General features: G+C 42.0%; 1 protein-coding gene across 1 annotated transcript; it reads left to right on the top strand.

Annotated features, from left to right (window-relative positions):
- On the top strand, positions 3,617–5,230 carry LOC109231593. The gene is made up of 3 exons (XM_019397245.1): positions 3,617–3,771; positions 4,124–4,934; positions 5,018–5,230. Exons 1-3 carry the CDS (start codon positions 3,617–3,619, stop codon positions 5,228–5,230), a joined length of 1,179 nt encoding a protein of 392 aa, XP_019252790.1.

The raw sequence follows: 19,907 nt of genomic DNA, 5'->3' as shown, positions 1-19,907 counted from the left end.
GGGCCCGCAAAATTTTAGGAGATTGCGGGCTGATAAGTGGTGATTTTGACTGCTTATTAGTACCTTTTAGCTTTTGTTTTAGCCTAAACGCATTGCATTGTGTTCCCGAAACTAATAAAATATTGCAAACTTGTAGGATGATGGAAGTCGATCTCTCGAGATGAAATCCAACTCAAAAAGGAGTATTCCAAAGCACAAGGCAATAAAAGGCACAAAAGCATAAATGTGCAGTCCGTAGAAGAAATAGCGGACCGCAAAATTACATCTGCGGCCGTAAACCAAGAGGAAGAATTTAGCAGACATTTGCGCAAAGTGCGGACCATACATGAATTGTGCGGCCGCAAAGCTGAGTTAAGAGTTGAAGATAGAGAGTGTGCAAAAACACCAAGTTCAGAAAAGTTGTGCGGCCGCAGACCTAATTGTGCGGACAACAGAAGATTGCCTCGCGGCCGCAGTTCAGAAATGTGCGGTCACAGAACTCTACTTCCTTCCAAGATGAAGAAATCTGCGGACTGCACAGGGAATTGTGCGGCCGCAGAACCTCCTGAGGGGCATTTTTGTTCGAGATTTTTAGCCTTGTATAAATAGATGAGTTTTACAAAATTAGGTAAAGTTTGAACATCTGAAGTTTCTATAGCCGTTTCTCTATGCTATTTAAGGAAGTTTTAGCTTATTTGAACATTTTATCATAAGATTTCATTATTTTAATCTTCCATTATGAGTTTTATTAGCTTTTCTTCTTTGTTTTCTTCAATACCCACTATGAGTAGCTAGATTTTTAGTAGGGTTGTGACCCAACCCTAGTGTGTAAACCTTATGGGTGATTAATTTTATGCTTGTTTATGATTGGGCGTTTATGATTTAGATTAGTTCATGCTTCAATTGTAGAATTGATAGTTGCAAACATTGATTCATGCCTATTTGACTTAGTCTCTACTTGAGAAAGAGGGACCTAGTCTAGAATAACTTAGCTAACAAGGAATTGGGTCAATTGAGAGACCGATTAACCCAATTAAAGGGTTCAACCTAGAGATACTAACAACCCGAATTGAGCTCTTATCAACAGTTTTGGTTGATACCCATTTGGTCTTGAGAGAGTCAAATTGGGTAAAATCACTCTCTGACCGAGAGGTATTGAGTGGGTAATGTAGAGTTGTGAGCTATAATACACCCCAATCAACAAAACAAGCATTAAAGTGTTTATCCCATTAGGCAAACACCTAGGTCATGGTCACAGCCCTAGGCTTTTTATCCATTTGGAAAAACCTTAAAAACAATTATCTCTAGTCTTCTGTCTTTATTTTGCAATCCTTAGATTAACATTAGAAATAGAAGCAAAAAACTTGTTGCGAAAGTGCAATCTAGATACTCTAATTGCTCATTTGAAATATATACTCCTAACTCCATCTTAGCTCCATGTGGATTCGACCCTGACTCTTAGTTGGGTTTCTATTATTGCATACGATGGTTTCATATCTCTATTTAGGTGTGCATTTGGACGCGATCAATTTTTGGCGTCGTTTCATTGTGTTTCTTGGTGTATACTTGCATAACTCGTTGATTGATTGAACATTAAATTGCAACTAAAAGCCGCTCCTGCTTGATACATATAATGGTTCGATCCACAGGCAGAGGTGATACTTCTAAAGGGAGGGGTGAACCTTCCAGGGTTTGAGGCAAGAGTGCTTTACCCCTCGGCCTAAAAAGAATAATTACAAAGAAAGCTACATCCGGCAGAGGGAGAGGTGCAGATCCCTTCGAGTCCAGCTCTTATGTCCCATCTAGGGAAGTATCGGAGGGCAACTCAGCCTCTGTTCAAATGCAGCCGACTGTCTAGTCAAGGCCACTAGGGAGATATCAACTCCCTAGTGGTTGCCGGCCTTGAAAGGTTGAAGAAGAAAGAGGTCTGGGAGGATTATTTTGTCAGTTTGGCTGCCTTCACCAGCTTTCGTACATGTGGCCAGTAAGGTCACTTACTCTTGAGCGGCAGTTTCAGTTGGAGGATCTGGAGAAGTATAACCCGGCAATGTGAGACAGTTCAAGGAACGCAATGGGTAGATGTGGTTCACCTAAAGTGTGGTGGATGCAAAAGAATATCTTGTCCGAGAATTCTACGCCAATGTGGCGCATATCAAGAAGGGGACAAAGGTAACCAAAGTGCATAAGCTCAAAGTAAGATTTGATCAACACACGCTCAACACATACTTGAGTTTCGAAGATGTCGAGCCAAAGAAGTATTTAGAGAAGTATGCAATGGGAGATGCAGCCTAGCCTTGGTTAGTGGAGATTCTAGCAGCACCCGGGCCCCCACCACCATGGATTACCGCTGGGGTTCCCATTCACAGGAGCACTCTGAGTTTTGAGGAAAAGGGGTGGCAAACCTTTGTCTGTAGCAGACTGGATCCGAGCCAGAATCAACCTATGCCTCCACCACCATCTTCAGTTCCTACTACAGTTCCTGCCACAGGTTCCACCTCGGCTTTGAAGCTGGTGCCCATGCCTACTGCCTCACTTTTTGTGCTGCGAGTCTCCCAAATATTGGCAAGCCTCAACAACTGGATGCAGACAGCCACTGCAAAGCTGTCTGACTTATCCAGTACTGTTGCAGCACAATCTTCTATTCAAGCACCTTAGGTTCCCTCGACTGTTGAAGAGACATTCAAGAAGCTCCTGGAGAACCATACCACTATTATGGCTACTTTGGTACAACACGGGTCAGTGATTGAAGAGCTGGGAAAAGAGGAAAAGAAAATGAGAAAGTCCTAAGCTAGCAGAAGTCAGTGGACAAGCTCGGAGACAGGTGACCAAGCTTGCTGCAGCCGGAGATCTCCCCTTTGACATGCTGATTGACCCACACCATCAAAGCCTAGATCCTACAGCACGATCAACACTGATGGCACCAGCTGGCTAGTTTGAGGAGCCAAACCTGGCTGCCGACACTACTGAGGCAGTGCGCGAGATGTTCACCAACCCAGCCACTCCCAGAGTTGAGGATGATGAGATTCAGTTGGATGAGCTGAGGGCGGTGACATTGCTGGGGACACAGAGATGTCCAAGGAACCATAGGGAGTTTTCTTCACTCTTTCTCTTCCTTTACTCTTATTTTGTTAAGCATTGAGGACAATGCTTATCTTTATTCAGGGGGAGGGGTAGGGGCGGACCTACGCTAGGGGGTGGGGGGTCACGGGCACCCGTTAGCCTCGGTAAAAATATTATATATATATATATATATATATATATATTCTATATATATAAGTTAATACAGGGAGGACCCCTATAAATATATTATGCGGCACCCTCAGTCACAAAGACTGGATAGAAGAGTTGGTTTGTGGGAGTAGCTGCCTTCTTCAAGAGCCAGGTTCGAAACTCAGGTCCAACACTCAATTTTTTTTTGATTGGGTCTCATTCGGTCAGACCTTTAATTGAATCTTAATTTCGTTCAAAGTTTAAAAATACATGCCTACTCCCTTTTCTCTCTCTTTGACATCAGGTTATTTCTTCTAAACCCAAAACAAATTTCATAGGTTAAAAATACAAGCCTACTCCCTTTTTCTCTCTCTTTGACATCAGGTTATTTCTTCTAAACCCAAAACATGCTCCAAAAAATGATATGATGACTTCGCCAAAAATTCAAAAGGATATTGTGAGTGCTTGTGCACAAGAGACCGTGAAAGCTATAATTGATGACTTGGATGGAGATTATTTTGGGATATTAGCTGATGAGTCCAAGGATATTTCACACCATGAACAAATGGCCTTTGCTTTGCGGTATGTTGACAAAAAGGCCAAGCGAACGAGCCATTTATTAGTCTTGTTCGTGTTAGTGATACATCTGCAAAGTCGTTGAAAGAAGCAGTACTTTCTTTGCTAATGAAACACTCATTAAGTCCATCCAAAATACGTGGACAAGGCTATGATGGGGCTAGTAATATGCAGGGAAAGATGAATGGCCTTAAAGCTTAATTTTTCAAGAAACTCCATGGGTATATTCTGTTCATTGTTTTGCACATCAATTACAATTGACGCTTGTAGCTGTTGCAAAAAAAAACTAGGAGGTTGAGACTTTCTTTGCTATTGTTACTAACGTGTTGAATATAATTGGAGTTTCTTTTAAGCGTAGAGATCAACTTCGGGATCATCAAGCAGAATTGTTGGAGCAATTGTTAGAGAGTGTTGAAGTTCAAAGTGGGAAAGGATTAAATCAAAAGCGGGGGCTTCAAAGGCCAGGTGACACTCGTTGGGGATCACATTGTAAAACATTGGATAACTTTGTTATTTTATTTTCTTCTATTGTTCATGTGCTTGGGGTGATTGAATGTGAAGGTGATGTTAATGATAGGTTGCAAGCAGAAGCTTTTTCGAGTAAAATTAAAGCATTTGAATTTGTTTTCTTGCTTCACTTAATGTTGAAAGTGTTGATAATGTCAAACGAGTTGAGCAAAGCATTACAGAAGAAAGATCAAGATATTGTCAATGCCATGGTATTTCTTGATATCACAAAGGAAAGGTTGCAAGAAATGAGAGATAAAGGATGGGAACCATTGATGAATGAAGTATATTTATTTTGTGCAAAACATGATATTTTGGTGCCCAAGATGGAAGAATTCTATATTCCTGGAAAGTTGAAGCGTAGGCCTTCTAGTGTTACTTATTCACATCACTTACGTGTTGAGCTTTTTTATGCCGTGATTGATTTGCAACTTCTGGAGCTTAATAGTCGTTTTGATGTTGTGAGTAGTAACCTGCTTCTTGGTATGGCTATCTTGAATCCGGGTAACTCATTTGCTAATTTTGATAAGGAAAGAATAATGACATTGGCCAAGCATTATCCCGATGAGTTTGGTGAATTGAAGCTTCGAGATCTTAGTCGCCAACTTGACACTTTCATATGGCATATGCAACATGGTGACCCTAGGTTCTCTGATTTGAAAGTAATTATATTGGTGATTTGGCGAAGGCATTGGTTGAGACAAATCATGTGGAGACTTATTCACCTGTTTATTTGCTTGTGAAGTTGACTTTAATTTTACCTGTCGCAACTGCAACGGTGGAAAGAGCATTCTCATCTATGAAGTACATCAAAGATGAATTGCGTAGTAGTATTGGTGATGCATTTTTAAATTATTATTTAGTTTGTTACTTTGAGAAGGAAGTGTTTGTAAATATAAGCAATGATGCTATTATTGACCGTTTTCAAAATATGAAAACGCGTCGAGTTCAACTATGAGTGGACAATATACTTTTGTTATATTAGTATCAAGTTAATGGTATTTGATAATATTGATGTTTTTATTTTGATGATAAATTATCATAGTCATTTCAAAGAGTTACACCCGAACTTTATTATTGGTGATTGGCATATTAAAAACAATGGTGCCCCCATAAGGCTTAAATCCTGGGTCCGCCTCTGGGGAGGGGGGGTAGAGTTTATTTTATTGATCTTATTTGGTATATTATGAGACACTTGGCTTGTAATAACTTGATATTATTTATTTTTCTTTCTTATTATGTATATATTCTCTCTCTTCTCTCTATATTCTTTCTTTTATCTCTTTATGTATATATTTTCTCTCTCACTCTCTCTCATTATGTATAATCATTATGCTTTTAATATTTTTTCTTTGTAGCTTATTTATGTTAGTTTCCTTATTAGTTTGTGTTTGATTTAGTAGTTTCTTTTTATGTTCTAGTAGATAAAAAGTCTTTGATTTTCTTAATGCCACGGTTCTTTCCAAAAGTAGTTATTGTGTGAACCGGGTGACTCGTCCCAACAATGGATGGCGTGACAACCTTCTTAAGGGAATGAGTCCGTTTTTGTTTAGGTAATAATAGTAGTAGTAGTGAATAAAAAGACCTAATTAAGTCAAGCTCGAAGAGTAAAAAATGCTTCATTTGGCACCAACACTTTTAACTACGTGCTTATGGTTAGAGACAAGGTTTTTGAAAGGAAATAGCTCTAGTTAGTGACTTTGTGACTCTTGTGTTGACTTTGATACCATCGGGTGGTCTAATTGGTCCATAGTGTTCTTCAATCTTGAATGTGGTCGTTGTGGGCCTTCGACTCTATCCTCTTTAACAATCTAGTTGCGTGAGGTGTGAGATGTTTTGTTGCTAGTCCAAGTACCCGTGCGAATGGTCTAGAACTTGCCTCGAATGTGTTTTAAGGCAAAATCTTAAGTTTTTCTTGGCTTGAGAAGTTATTGTAGGCTTTCCTTGGCCTGTTTGAGTTTTCTATTGCCTACCAATGTGTCATCTCTAGTCAACCCCTTTGAGCCTTTAGCCGTTCTCATTTGAAAATCATGTTATAAGCCTTTACCCGTTCTATCGTGACCCTTTCATGGCACCCGAGCTTTCCTTAACACTCATGTGAAACAAATGGCTAAAAACATAAGTTTGGGGGAGAGACGAGGAAATTTAAAAAGGTATCAAGGCAAAAATAGAGAAAAGAATGATGAGAAGGAAAGGCAAGAAAAGAAAAGAACAAAAAGAAAAATGCAAAAAAAAAAAGCGAATAAGTGGAAGAGTTGAAGGGATTCAAAGAGAGGTAATGATCCCAAACATAGAGAAATCAAAAAGGGAGAAAATGAATGTCATGATCAAGAATGAGTGATCTTAAGTATCTCTAGTCCCCCAAGGAAAAGAAAATGCCTCAAGGAATTAGCAAAGTGTGAGCCGAGAAATGAAAGATGGAGTGCTTAAGGAAGGTGTAACCACTCACTCATATTGTATCAAACCCTAGTCCAAAAGCCTTCATTACATCTCGAAGTCCTACTTGATTTTGAGCCAAGTGAACTTATATTAGTGGTGATCTACATGAGGGCCAAGCCTATGGTACTTGAAGTCGTACTTGTGATATTCTCTTGAAAGAAATGAGTGAGACTTTCATAATCTTTGATTTGAGTGCTAATTTCTTAAGTGATCTTGGCAAATGGAAAGTAAAGGAGGAAGAGTTTGGAGTCCACCATGACCTACAAGATAGAGCGAGAGTCCTTGATGAGTAAAGTCAACTCTTGAAGCTCAAATGTCACATTAGAACTATATGTGCATGAAGCCTTGTTGATAATACATGAGTAGTGTGGGTAATTGTTGGTCCCAACTGATGTGTAGATGGATCACTTTCGACTCGCTGAAATGACCTTAGCTTTTGGAGGTGGGAACTAATTTATTTGCTTGAGGACAACGAAAGACTTAAGTTTGGGGGAGTTGATAAGTGGGGATTTTGACTGCTTATTAGTGCCTTTTAGCTTTTGTTTAGTCTAAAAGCATTGAATTGTGTTCCCGAAACTAACGAAATTGTGCAAAATTTCAGGGATGATAGAAGTTGATCTCCCGAGATGAAATCCGACTCAAAAAAGAGTATCCCAAAGCACAAGGAAATAAAAGGCACAAAAGCATAAATGTGCGGTCCGCAGAATTGCGGACCGCAGAATTCTATCTGCGGCCGCAAACTAAGAGGAAGAATTTAGCAGACATTTGCGCAAAGGGCAGACCGCACATGAATTGGTCAGACACAAAGCTGTGCTAAGAGTTGAAGATCAGAAAGTGTGCAAAAAGACCAAGTCCATGAGTGTATGTGAATTGCGGATAACACAAGAATTGTGCGGCCGTAGAAGAGCTTCCTTACGACCGTAGACCTAATTGTGCGGACCGCAAAAGATTGCCTCGCGGCCGTAGTTCAGAAATGTGCGACCGCAGAACTCCACCTCTTGCCAAGATGAAGAAATCTGCACACCACACATGGAATTGTGTGCCCGCAGAACCTCCCGAGGGGTATTTTAGTCCGAGATTTTCAGCCTTATATAAATAGACGAGTTTCACAAAATTAGGTCAAGTTTGAACATCTAAAGTTGCTGTAGCCGTTTCTCTTTGCTATTTTAGGAAGTTTTAGCTTATTTGAACATTTGATCATTAGATTTCACTATTTTAATCTTTCATTATGTGTTTTATTAGCTTTTCTTCTTTGTTTTCTTCAATACACACTATGAGTAGCTAGATTTTTGCTAGGGTTGTGCCCCAACCCTAGTGTGTAAACCTTATGGGTGATTAATTTTATGCTTATTTATGATTGGGTGTTTATTATTTAGCTTAGTTCATGTTTCAATTGTAGAATTGATGGTTGCAAATATTGATTCATGCCTATTTGACTTAGTCTTTACTTGAGAAAGAGGGACCTAGTCTAGGATAACTTAGCTAACCAGGAATTGGGTCAATTGAGAGATTGATTAACCCAATTAAAGGGTTCAACCTAGAGATAGTAACAACCCGAATTAAGCTCTTATCAACAATTTTGGTTGATACCATTTGGTCTTGAGAGAGCCAAATTGGGCAAAACTACTCTCTGACCGAGAGGTATTGAGTGGTTAATATAGAGTTGTGAGCTATAATACACTCTAATCAACAAAACAAGCATTAAAATCTTTATCCCATTAGGCAAACACCTAGGTCATAGTCACAACCCTAGGCTTTTTATCCATTTGAAAAAACCTTAAAAATAATTATCTCTAGTCTTCTATCTTTATTTTACAATGCTTAGATTAACATTAGAAATAGAAATAAAAATCTTGTTGTGGAAGTGCAATCTAGATACTCCAATTGCTCATTTGAAATATATACTCCTAACTCCCATATTAGCTCCCTGTGGATTTGACCCAGACTCTTAGTTGGGTTTCTATCACTGCATACGACCGTTTCATATCTCTATTGAGGTGTGCATTTGGACGTGATCATGGGCCAGTCACCATAGCACACGAAAATCTGGGCTTCGTCCTGAATTCTTATTTTATGCCGCTAAAATGACAAAAAATGAGGAACGATCATGGATAAGTGATTGTTCATTGAGTCATTTTTATGGCTCCACAAAATTTTACTAGATTCGAGGCCGGTCGCACGAATTCATGCGGATGGCGTGGACTGTAGCAAATCAAAATCTGGGAATCATCTTGAATCCCTGCTAATGGCCAAAACACCAATAACCTGAGAATGGTCATGGCAAAGCGATGACTATTATTCATTACGTCATCTTGAAAGGGCCCGCAAAATTTTAGGAGATTCTCGGCTGGTTGCCCTAGTTCATGCAGGTGGCGTTGCCTATAGCACACGATAATCTGAGAATCGTCCTGAGTTCTTTTTTTTATGGCCAAAAAAGCCAAAACACAAGGAATGGTCATGGCAAATCAATGACTATTATTCTTTAGTTCGTTTTTTATGGGCCTGCAAAATTTTAGGAGATTTGGGGTCTGTCGTCATAGTACATGAAAATAAGGTATTGTCTTGAATTCCTGTTTTATGCCGCTAATATGCCAAGAAACAAGGAACGATCATGGCGAAGCGATGTCTATTGTTCATTAGGTCGTTTTTTATGTGCCCGCAAAATTTTAGGTGATTTGGGGCCAGTCGCACGAATTCATGCAGATGGCATGGATTATAGGACATGAAATTTGGGAAACGTCTTGTATTCCTGTTTTATGGCCCTAAAACGCCAAAAATCGAAGAAGGGTCATGGCGAAGCGATTAGTATTGTTCATTATGTCATTTTAGATGGGGCGGTGTCCTGAGTTCATGCAGATAGCGTGGACTATAGCACACAAAAATCTAAGAATCGACTTGAATTCCTATTTTATGGCCAACAATACCAAAAAAGAAGGAACATTCATGGTGAAGCAATGTCTATTGTTTATTAGGTCATTTTTGATGGCCCATAAATCTTAGGAGATTCTAGGCTGGTCGCCCGAATTCATGCAGATGGCGTGGAATATAGCGCACGAAAATCTAGGAATCGTCTTGAACTTCTATTTTATGGCATTAAAACGCCAAAAAATGAGGAACGCTTATGGCAATGCAATGTTATTGATCATTCGATCATTTTTTATGGGACAGCAATATTTTAGGAGATTCGAGGTCGATCACCCGAATTCATGCAGATGACGTGGACTATAGCACACGAAAATCTGGGAATCGTCCTGAATTCTTGTTTTATGGCCCTAAAATGCCAAAAAACGAGGAACGATCATGGCGAAGCGATGACTATTATTCATTATGTCGTTTTAAATGGGCCCAAGGCTACTCGCCCGTATTCATGCAAATGCCCCATCGCCGTAACACACAAAAATTTGGAAATCGTCTTGAGTTTTTGTTTTATGTCGCTAATAGACAAAAAATTGAGAAACGGTCATGGCAAAATGATGACTATTATTCATTAGGTCGTTTTTGATGGGCTCGCAAAATGTTAGGAGATTCGGGGTCGGTCGCACAAATTCAGGTAAATAGCAGGGACAATAGCACATAAAATTTAGGATTTGCCTTGAATTCTTGTTTTATGGCCCTAAAACGCCAAATATCGAAGAATGGTCATGGTGAAGTGATGTCTATTGTTCATTACACCGTTTTAAATGGGCTCGCAAATAGATTCTTGGCCGGTCACCCGAGTTCATGCAGATGGCGTGGAATATAGCACATGGAAATTAAATAATCATCCTGAATTCTTGTTTTATGGTCCAACATGCCTAAAAATGAGGAACAATCACGGCGAAGTGATGATTATTACTAATTAGTTCATTTTTTATGGTTCTACAACATTTTAGGAGATTCTGGTTTGGTCGCCCAAATTCATGCAAATCTGAGAATCGTCCTGTATTTCTATTTTATGGCCTTAAAATGCCAAATAATGAGGAACGGTAATGGAGAAGTGATGACTATTGATCACTCGGTCTTTTTTATGGGAAAGAAATATTTTGGGAGATTCGAGGCCGGTCACCTAAATTCATGCAGATGGCGTGAACTATAACACACTAAATATGGGAATTGTCCTGAATTACTGTTTTATGGCCCTAAAATGCCAAAAAATAAGGAACAATCATGACGAAGCGATGAGTATTGTTTATTATGTCATTTTGTATGGGCCTGCAAAATTTTAGGAGATTCGAGGTCGGTCGCCAAAATTTATGCAGATGGCGTAGACTATAGCACACAAAAATCTGGAAATCGTCCTGTATTCCTGCTTTATGGCCCTAAAATAGCAAAAACGAGGAGCAGTCATGGCGAAAAGATGACTGTTGTTCATTAGGTCATTTTTATGGGACTGCAAAATTTTAGTAAATTGGGGGCCGGACGCTCGAATCATGCAGATGTATGGACTATAGCACATCAAAATCTGGGAATCATCATGAATTCCTGTTTTATAGCCCTAAAATGCAAAAGAACGATGAACAATCATGGCGAAGTGATGGCTATTTTAGGCGGGACCATCGAATTTTACGGGGCCATCAAAAATGCTCTAATGAACAATAGTCATGGCTTCGGTATATCGTTCCTCGTTTTTTGGAAATTTAGGGCCAAAAAATAGAATCCGGGCCGATTTCTAAATTATTGCGCGCTATAGTCCACGTCATTTGCAATAATCTGGCCTACCGGATCTAACGCCTAAAATTTTGCAGTGTCCATAAAAATGACCTAATGAACAATAGTCATGGCTTCAGCATTGTTGATACCCAATTTTTCCCTCATATATTTCAAATATGCATATATACTTTCAAAAATAGTGCATGAGCATCATCAAGTATTTTTTCTAATTTTTTCATAATTTTTAAAGATTTTTAGTCAATTTATTCACATATTTTGTTGTATTAATAATCATTAATTGTATCACAAATTATTTTTATGATGATTTTATCATCTAACTTCATCATTTATATCCATATTAAGCCTTAAATATTTTTGATGCATTTATTATTATTATATTTGCATCTTTAGGCTAAAATTGTATATTTTGCAGTAATAGCCCTTATATACTTATGATTACTTTATTTATGCAAAAAATAACTTTTTATGCTTTTATATTAATAAATAATTGTTGTTAACCATTTTTATGCACAAATAATATCTTCACTATTTTATTTATCATTTTCTACAAATTATTTAAATTGGGTATTTAACTAATAGGCCTAAATTCCCCTATTTTCGGACCTAGGCTACCCAAACCAACCCAAATTACCTAGCCCAATACCCCAGCCCAAACCGAACAACCCCTTTACCCAACCCGGTCGCGACCCGCCTAAATAAACCCGACCCAACTCCCTTTTAATCGTGGCCATTGATCTTTGAGATCAACGGCCCATATCTAACCCCTCCCTTTTAACTAACCAAACCCTTAACCAAATCCCATTTTTACCCGTCCGTCGCCCTAATATCCTCTCATCTCTCTCCCCCTATGAACCCTAATCCGCCGTCACCCAAAATCCCCCTCCTAATCCCCCTTCTAATGGGATTTTCCTCTTATTTCCTTACCATATTAGCACCTTCTCGCTACTGGTCGATTCCTTATGGTGTTACTTAGTACTTGCCTAAACATGGCAAGTACTATCTCTCAGATTCTGTTCTATTTCCGGTACTTGGACTATACTCCGTTTGATTTTTATATTATATGAGTCCGATTTGTTTGGATTTCTGGGATCTACACCTTTCCTAAAAACTAGGTTTACCGATTTTTTTTCTCTTAAATTGATTTCAAAATTGATTCTACATGTTTCTTTCCTTGTTTTGTTGTTTATTCTTTTACTTTGTTTCCTTATATGTTTGCCGATTTTTTCTTTGTTAATATTCATCTGGCCCTAATTTAGGGTTTTCAGATCTCTTTAGATCGGACCGAAATTAGTTTAACTCTCTGATTTTAGATGTTATTTGTGTCTAAATTCATCCTACGTTACTGTTCTATGTATATTCCGTTAATATTTGTTTTCCAAAAAAAACTAGGGTTTACTTCGCTTTTCTTCAGATCTGATTCGTTATTGATTCTGTATGTATTGCTTCCTTATGTGTGTTTGACTTTACAATTTTTCCTTGTTTATGCGATTCAATCCCTGCTACTATTTAAACCCCTTCCTCTTCCCTCTAAGCTCTCGACTACTGCGGTGTTATTCTTGTTTTTCCTGCCTAACTGGTGAGTCACTACACCTTTGCCGTTTCATTCTTATACATTTGCGTCATATGCCTATGATCCAGTGTATTTAAGCTTACCTCTTGAGCATGATTCTGCCAATTTAATGTTTATATAAGTTTCTTTAGTTCTCAAACTAATACTATTAGTTCTAAGACTGGTTATGTTGAATAATATGAATCCTTGTACGCGGTGAAATCAGAGGCCCGATTTCCCGCCATTAAACCATCTCGGGGAGGTACCTCGAGACCCCGAGGACATGAAGCCACAACTTAGCCATCTCCTTCGGAGCTTGTCAAGGCCCGATTCGAGGCCAGACGGAGGCCGAGGCCAGGACAAAAAGGGGAAGCTCCCAAGACACGCATCTGAGTCTGACAGGGCCTGTCCAGAGCCTACACTGAGGCATCGCATCAAGCCATCCCATCGCCGTATTTTGTAAATTAAATACTCATGTATTTGTAACTGAGTTCCCCTCCAATATAAAGGGGACTCACCTTACCTTGTAAGGGAATGATGTTGCTCCATTCCTCCACAAGTGCAATAATACATCTCTCTCTCCCTCTTTTCTTTCTAAAACTTATTGGCTCCCACTGATCCGAGGATACCTTAATATCCTTTGCCCTTATTATGTGTTCTTCATAGTATAACTTAATTTCGGCTATAAAGAGCTTTATTTGGTTATATCTCTAACAATTATGTCATCCTCGGCTACCCCCGATAGCTCGAGCTCGACCTCGAAGTCGACCCCGAAGCCCTCATCGGCCTAGCCTACACCCGGACAGCAGGCCCTTCGATTTGATCATTATCTCATTTTAGTTCACGCTTCATCGTTAAATTTCATATTACTAGCATCATCTGCTCTAACAACTAGCTCGGGAATAGATCACGTATTTTTAGAGTCCCATTTTACAAATTTAATTGTCGTTACCATTTTCACGGTAAACAGTTTGGCGCCCACCGTGGGGCTAAAAATAACACTGGTTATTTTCTTGCTAGTTTCGTCACATAAACACACATTATCTTTTACACGTTTCTTGTCCAAGTTCCTTTGATTTCAGGTTAAAATGTCTGGCTCGATAAATAGAATCGAGAACGACAACCTCGAAAACCATGGGGAAAATAGCGTGGCTGTCCCGGCCGCTGGAGCACCTCCACAGAATCCTGACATCACGCCCGGACCGATTCTAGCGGACGCAGATTCGCAGGACGCACATCAAGTCGATGAAGCCTCGCGCACCGGCAGTAGCATACAACATATCGACCTACAGGAAGCTCAAAAAACCTCGGCTCGGGAAGAACAGGAAGTTAGTCTTCATGTTATTTTTGAAATGTTGCAGGCACAGTGGTTGGCTATCGCTCAACTTTAAAGTCACCCGGAGACTCCCAGCACAGTAGCGCCGGAAACATCTCCCTACGCCGAAAAGTACCCGAGAGATCAAGCAACAACGGATCGGTAACCAATCCCGCCGCAGCAAGGATGCTTAATGATCTCTTCGAAAGAATTGAGTCAGGTTCGTGGAAGTTCATACAACAATCATCTCCCGAGGAAGCGGTCCCAGAACTCGCTTCACGGAAACCCGGAATGCCAAAACTCCCCAGGTGTGACAGGACTTTGGATCCCTGCGAGCGCACCACCGCTTACACGCGCTCGTTTAAAGGCAGCGACCTTCAAGGTGATGAGCACGAGTCTGTCTCGTTGAGGAAGTTCAAGGGAGCACTCTCGAAGGAAACCATGATGCAGCGCCGCAGCCTAGCACCTGGCCTCACAAACTCGTCTACCACATCAGCAGATCCCTCCACGGGAGCACATACCGACGTCGTCAGAGCAGCGAAGAAAGAGCTCGACACATCTGGGGCCAGACAAAGAGAGAGTAAAGCACCACGGGAAGCCGCACCTCATTTCCTGAGGGAACTAATGAGATCACTCCCGGTTTCGAATAATTGGGCAACACATGCTTTCACCCGGAGCTCAAACGAAGCATGCCCGATGACACCAGGACATTTCAGACGAAGCCTGATCAGATACCCAGCCGAGACCTGGCCGGATACCCGCAACCGGCATCAGCCACGGAGCAGGGCCGTGGACAACCGCCCGGGAACTTCCTCGGGCTCGGTACGTCCAAGCAGACCCCCAACAAAGAAACTAATGCCAAACAGGAAGAAGCGGCACAAAATACAACCTACCTCGCAACGATAGAGAAATAGCCCGAGGACAACACCCTCGAGGAATCTCCAGTAGGACCAGTTTCAACAAGGCATGGCCGGCAGGGGAACCCCGCCCGGCTGAGTACGATTTCGGCATTACTATACCAAACATCGTGATCACCATAAGCAAAACCAGGGATACCAAACAACTCGGGCCTATTCGACCAAAACCCCTTAAAAAGAACCGCAACCCGGCGCGGGAGTTGTAGAGCGTGCGCGGCCACGGGATCGAAAACAGACACCATTTCAGAAGGACGACAGCTGTGCTACTCGATAAAATTCCCCACCAGGTATCGTCGAGCGGTCAGACTCGAGTCCAGCCCCAAGGAGGAAAGGCAACCGGGAAGGACGAAGCGAACAAGCCGCGACTTATTATCACGACAGTGAAGGAGTGTCGACACCCTCCGTGGGCCCATAAAATAGAGAGTGAAAATGTTCACCCTCAAGAAAAGACGGGCCCAGGGAAGTGTTCCGGACGACACCCTAGCATCCAGGGAAAAGGACATCGATACTTCGCCTCGGCATCACACCGACGCATTGGTAACCCTCTCCCTTATTTGATCGATTTCAAATAAAATATGTGCTCGTAAATGCAGGTGGTTCAATCACGTACAAACAACGGTGCCGAACAAAAGTCAATATGGCGGTCCGGGCTAACGGACCGAATCATTCCTGCATCCCGAATCCCTAGCGAATTCCTGATGACGAATCGCCACAAAGACCATCCTCTTAACATGGCCCGTATGAGCTCGGGCCAGGACGTCGAGCTCTGTACCATCGGAGGAGGCACAAAGCACGGGCGTCTTATTCAGACGACCGCCAGCACACCACCAGGAGACAACGTCGGCTCCGTTTCGCCAAAATCGAGGAACTCCTCGCAAAGGGAAGAACTAAAATAAGTCGACAGAAAGCAATACACAACGAGAGGAAATCCTTCACCATATGACGTATCGCCGGCATCAATGCTCCCACACTCGGAAGGATCCGAGGGTAAGCAAACCACGTCGTCAACCAAGCCAGGTTGAACACAGTAGAAGGCTGTATTAGGGCTCGCGCCCCGAATGGCAGAAACATCCCGAACCTCGAAAGTTTACCTACACATCCCGCGGTGAGGAAGAACTACTTCACTCCTTCGTTATTTTTTCGCTAACCTGTATGCAGACAATCAGCCGGGGCATTCAGAATTTTTAACTCCACCCGGAGATAAAAGGCCTTGATAGGTCCCACCGTGCTCTCTTCCCTCGATCGGACTTCAGACCCAAAAAGGGTCCCGCCAGCAAGATTATTAGCGGAGCAGCGTACCCCCAAAGAGGGTCCCGCCAGCAAGATTATTAGCGGAGCAGCGTACCCCCGAAGAGGGTCCCGCCAGCAAGATTATTAGCGGAGCAACGTACTCTCAAAGAGGGTCCTGCCAGCAGGATCCGACAAGATCCCAGGCATTCTTCTACAATCGGACGACGAGCGATGATCTTCTCTTAAGGGCACCATCCCCTCGGAAGGACCGGGGGACAACAGACCAAACCCCAATCGGGAATCGTGTGTCGGATCAAATGGTCCGAGAAGCCGCGCCCGTGTGGGCCGAGCTCACAACGATGAACCAATGTATGTCTACGCCAAGCAATAAAAGGATGTCTGTTCAACATCTTATGCTCCGAGCGAGGGTATCTTAAGTATATCCCCGATAGGGGCCTCTCCACCAAATGCGTCCCGAGATACTCGGAGACTTAGCGTCAGCAATTCAACATCCGCACGATCCCAGGGTCGGAACTCCGGGCTCATAAAGCCCCTGCAATGCAACTTCGAGTTCACAAGAAGTGGTCTTCACGCTTAAACAACTTGATGACTCGGAGACTGACGACAATCGCCATACGCTGGAAAATCCGAAACTGTAAGACCTCAACAGGCATGACAAACTATAAGACCTCAACAGGCATGACAAACTGTAAGACCTCAACAGGCATGAAAAACTGTAAGACCTCAATAGGCATAAAAATCCCGAAGTTTAGGCTATACGTCGCATTTGTAAGAATTCCGAAAGGGCATACCCTCGGTGTAGACGCCTAAACTATCACTCGGGATCAAAAAATGGCTACGGCCAAACGCATATGACTACGGTCAAAACGCGACTCGGGGACGCCCGACCATCGTGATAACTAGGGATTTTGACGCATTTTATACCCCTTTATGCTTATGCTTTGATTATAAATTCATACAAAATAGTCCCAAAAGGCTCATAAGTTGTGTTTGATTGCAGGCTTGATCAACAAAGTGACAATATGTCAAAGATTGGCTCAAAAGGAGTGAAACCTGCACAAGTACCAAAGATAAGACAAAACTCAGGAGAAATAGGCCTAGTGTGGCAGCACTACACTTTGTGCGGTCCGCACTAGGGAGATTCAGAGAGTTGGATTTTCAGGCATCAAGGCAGTGCGACCGCAGAAGGTTTTGTGCGATCCGCACTGAGGCACCACAGCCGCACGACCATTCTGTGCGGTCCGCAGAACCAAAGTTCAGAGAGATGCCAAATTCAGAAGATGAAGCCTGTGCGGTCCGCAGTCCATTCTGCGCGGACCGCATTGAAAGCCTCCGCGGCCGCGGTCCATTCTGTGCGGTCCGCGGAGCCTGGGTTTAGAGAGTCGAAATTTCAAGTTCAAGAGCCTAGTGCGTCCGCACACCATTTTGTGCAGTCCGCACTGACCCCGCAGGGGCAATTTTGTTCAGTTTTTCCAGCTTAGTATAAATAGATTCTTTTTCCAATTTTAGGACATCTGACGTTGTAATACAATAGTTGCGCTCGTGAGAAGAATTTTCTTAGCCATTTTGGGCACTTTCACTTAATTTTAATCATTGAATCTTTGTATTTACTTTAGTGATTAATCGATATGTCTTTCTCTTCATCTATTTCTCTGATTTTCTCTTCAAGCATGAGTAGCTAGACCCATTAGCTAGGGTTGTGGCTCAACCCTAGTATGGGTAATTGATGGGTGTTGTAATTTAAGGTTAAATTGACTATGGGTGTTTGTTATTTGGGCCAATTTCATGGTTAATTTCTGAATTAGTGGTTGCAAACACTAGTTTGTGTTGAGTTGACTTGAGCTCTTCTTGAGAAAGAGAGCCTAAGTCTCCGAAATTGGTCCAACAATGAATTGGGGCGTACTCAAGAGATTGATAGCCCCAATTAAAGGGTTAAACCTCGAGAGAGTAATACCCGAATTGAACCCTAAGTTGCTTGTGCAAATTGGCATACCCAATTGGTCTTGAGAAAGCCAATTCGGGCAAAATCACTCGAACCACCGAGATGTGTAGAGTGGGTAAAGTAGTGCAAAGGCTATTTCGTACTCCCCAATCATGTCAATTATACCTTAGTTTCGAGTACCCGTCATTTGCCCGCCTAGGCGGTGTCACTACCCTAGTGCCTTTTAAACCATTAGATACAACTTGCAATATCTATCTCTTAGGTTAATCTAGTTGCATTTTCAATTAGTAGTTTGATAAAAATAGAATCATAAAGAAAATCCAAATATGAATAGAAGACCAATTAAGAGCACATACGCAATCCTAAACTAGATAGATACTCGATTCCAATCCTAGCTCTCTGTGGATTCGATCCCGACCCAAAATCGGGTAAAAGCTATTGCGACCCTCTCTTGCTACTTATTAGTAGTGCGGAGTTGGCTGCGATCACTTTTTGGCGCCGTTGCCGGGGAGCTAACGGTTTTGGCTATCTATTTAGTTATTTTTGTGTGTTGTTCTTCTTTCCTTCTTTGTTACTAATTTGTGAGTGTGATTACTACAGGTACCAAATGGCTTTAAATGCTAATGACCCTCTTGGAAATGTGCTTGCGGGGGAGGAGGTTGATAAAATTGGAGAGGATGAGGTGCCTCTTGTACCTCCCGGACCACGACGAGGCCGTCAGGCCAATGCTAATGAAAATGTTCCAGACCCTCCTCCGCCACCTCCAAGAGCGGTTCCGCGGGTGCTACCGAACCAAGGCTATGCTAGTGCTATTGTCCCACCTAGAATCCGGGCGGGCAATTTTCAGATAACCAATGTGATGTTAACCTTAATTGAGCAGCGTGGGTATTTCACGGGCGCTGCGGATCAAAATGCCTACAAACATATCAAGGGGTTCGTGGATACATTTTAGGGTAGCAAGCAGACGAATGTGTCCGAGGATGCTCTTAGGTTGAGGCTTTTCCCATTCTCACTTCGGGGGAAACCATTGGATTGGCTAAAGAGACTCCCCAACCATTCCATCACAACTTGGGATGAGGTTGCAGATAAGTTTATTGCTAAATTTTTCTCAACCGGGCACATGGCGGCACTTCGAGATGAGATATTGGCCTTTAAGCAAGAACCCACGGAACCTTTGCATGAGATTTGGGAGCGGTTTAGAACGATGGTGAAGGAATGCCCCAATAATGATATGACGGAGGCGATGATACAACAAACCTTCTATCAGGGCATCAATACTACAAATCAATGCATAGTCAATCAATTGGCTGGGGGTAATTTCATGAAGTTGCCTTATGACGAAGCTTGTGAGATTCTTGATGAGATGGCGGATACATCCTCCGCATGGCAAAGTAGAGCCAATGTTCCTCAAGGTGACCCTACGATTATTCATTTGCATAAGGAATTACACGACCATGGGCAAGCTATAGCGGAGTTGACAACTACTATGAACCAATTGGCTAAGGCACAGTTGCAACAAGTCCAAAACCCTTGCCAAGTGAATGCTATGGAAGGTGTTAATATGCTTACCAA

The sequence above is a fragment of the Nicotiana attenuata genome, chromosome 8 (assembly GCF_001879085.1).
Source record: "Nicotiana attenuata strain UT chromosome 8, NIATTr2, whole genome shotgun sequence".
In the NCBI taxonomy this organism is placed as follows: Eukaryota; Viridiplantae; Streptophyta; class Magnoliopsida; order Solanales; family Solanaceae; genus Nicotiana; species Nicotiana attenuata.
This window is presented reverse-complemented; position numbering and strand designations above follow the sequence as displayed.

Excerpts from the sequence above, each read along its gene's own strand:
- LOC109231593 (XM_019397245.1), top strand. The coding sequence starts at position 3,617 with ATGACTTCGCCAAAAATTCAAAAGGATATTGTGAGTGCTTGTGCACAA. Across the intron at positions 3,772-4,123 it reads CAAATGGCCTTTGCTTTGCG|AGATCAACTTCGGGATCATC; the intron begins GTATGTTGACAA and ends TTTTAAGCGTAG. Across the intron at positions 4,935-5,017 it reads CTAGGTTCTCTGATTTGAAA|TTGACTTTAATTTTACCTGT; the intron begins GTAATTATATTG and ends TTGCTTGTGAAG.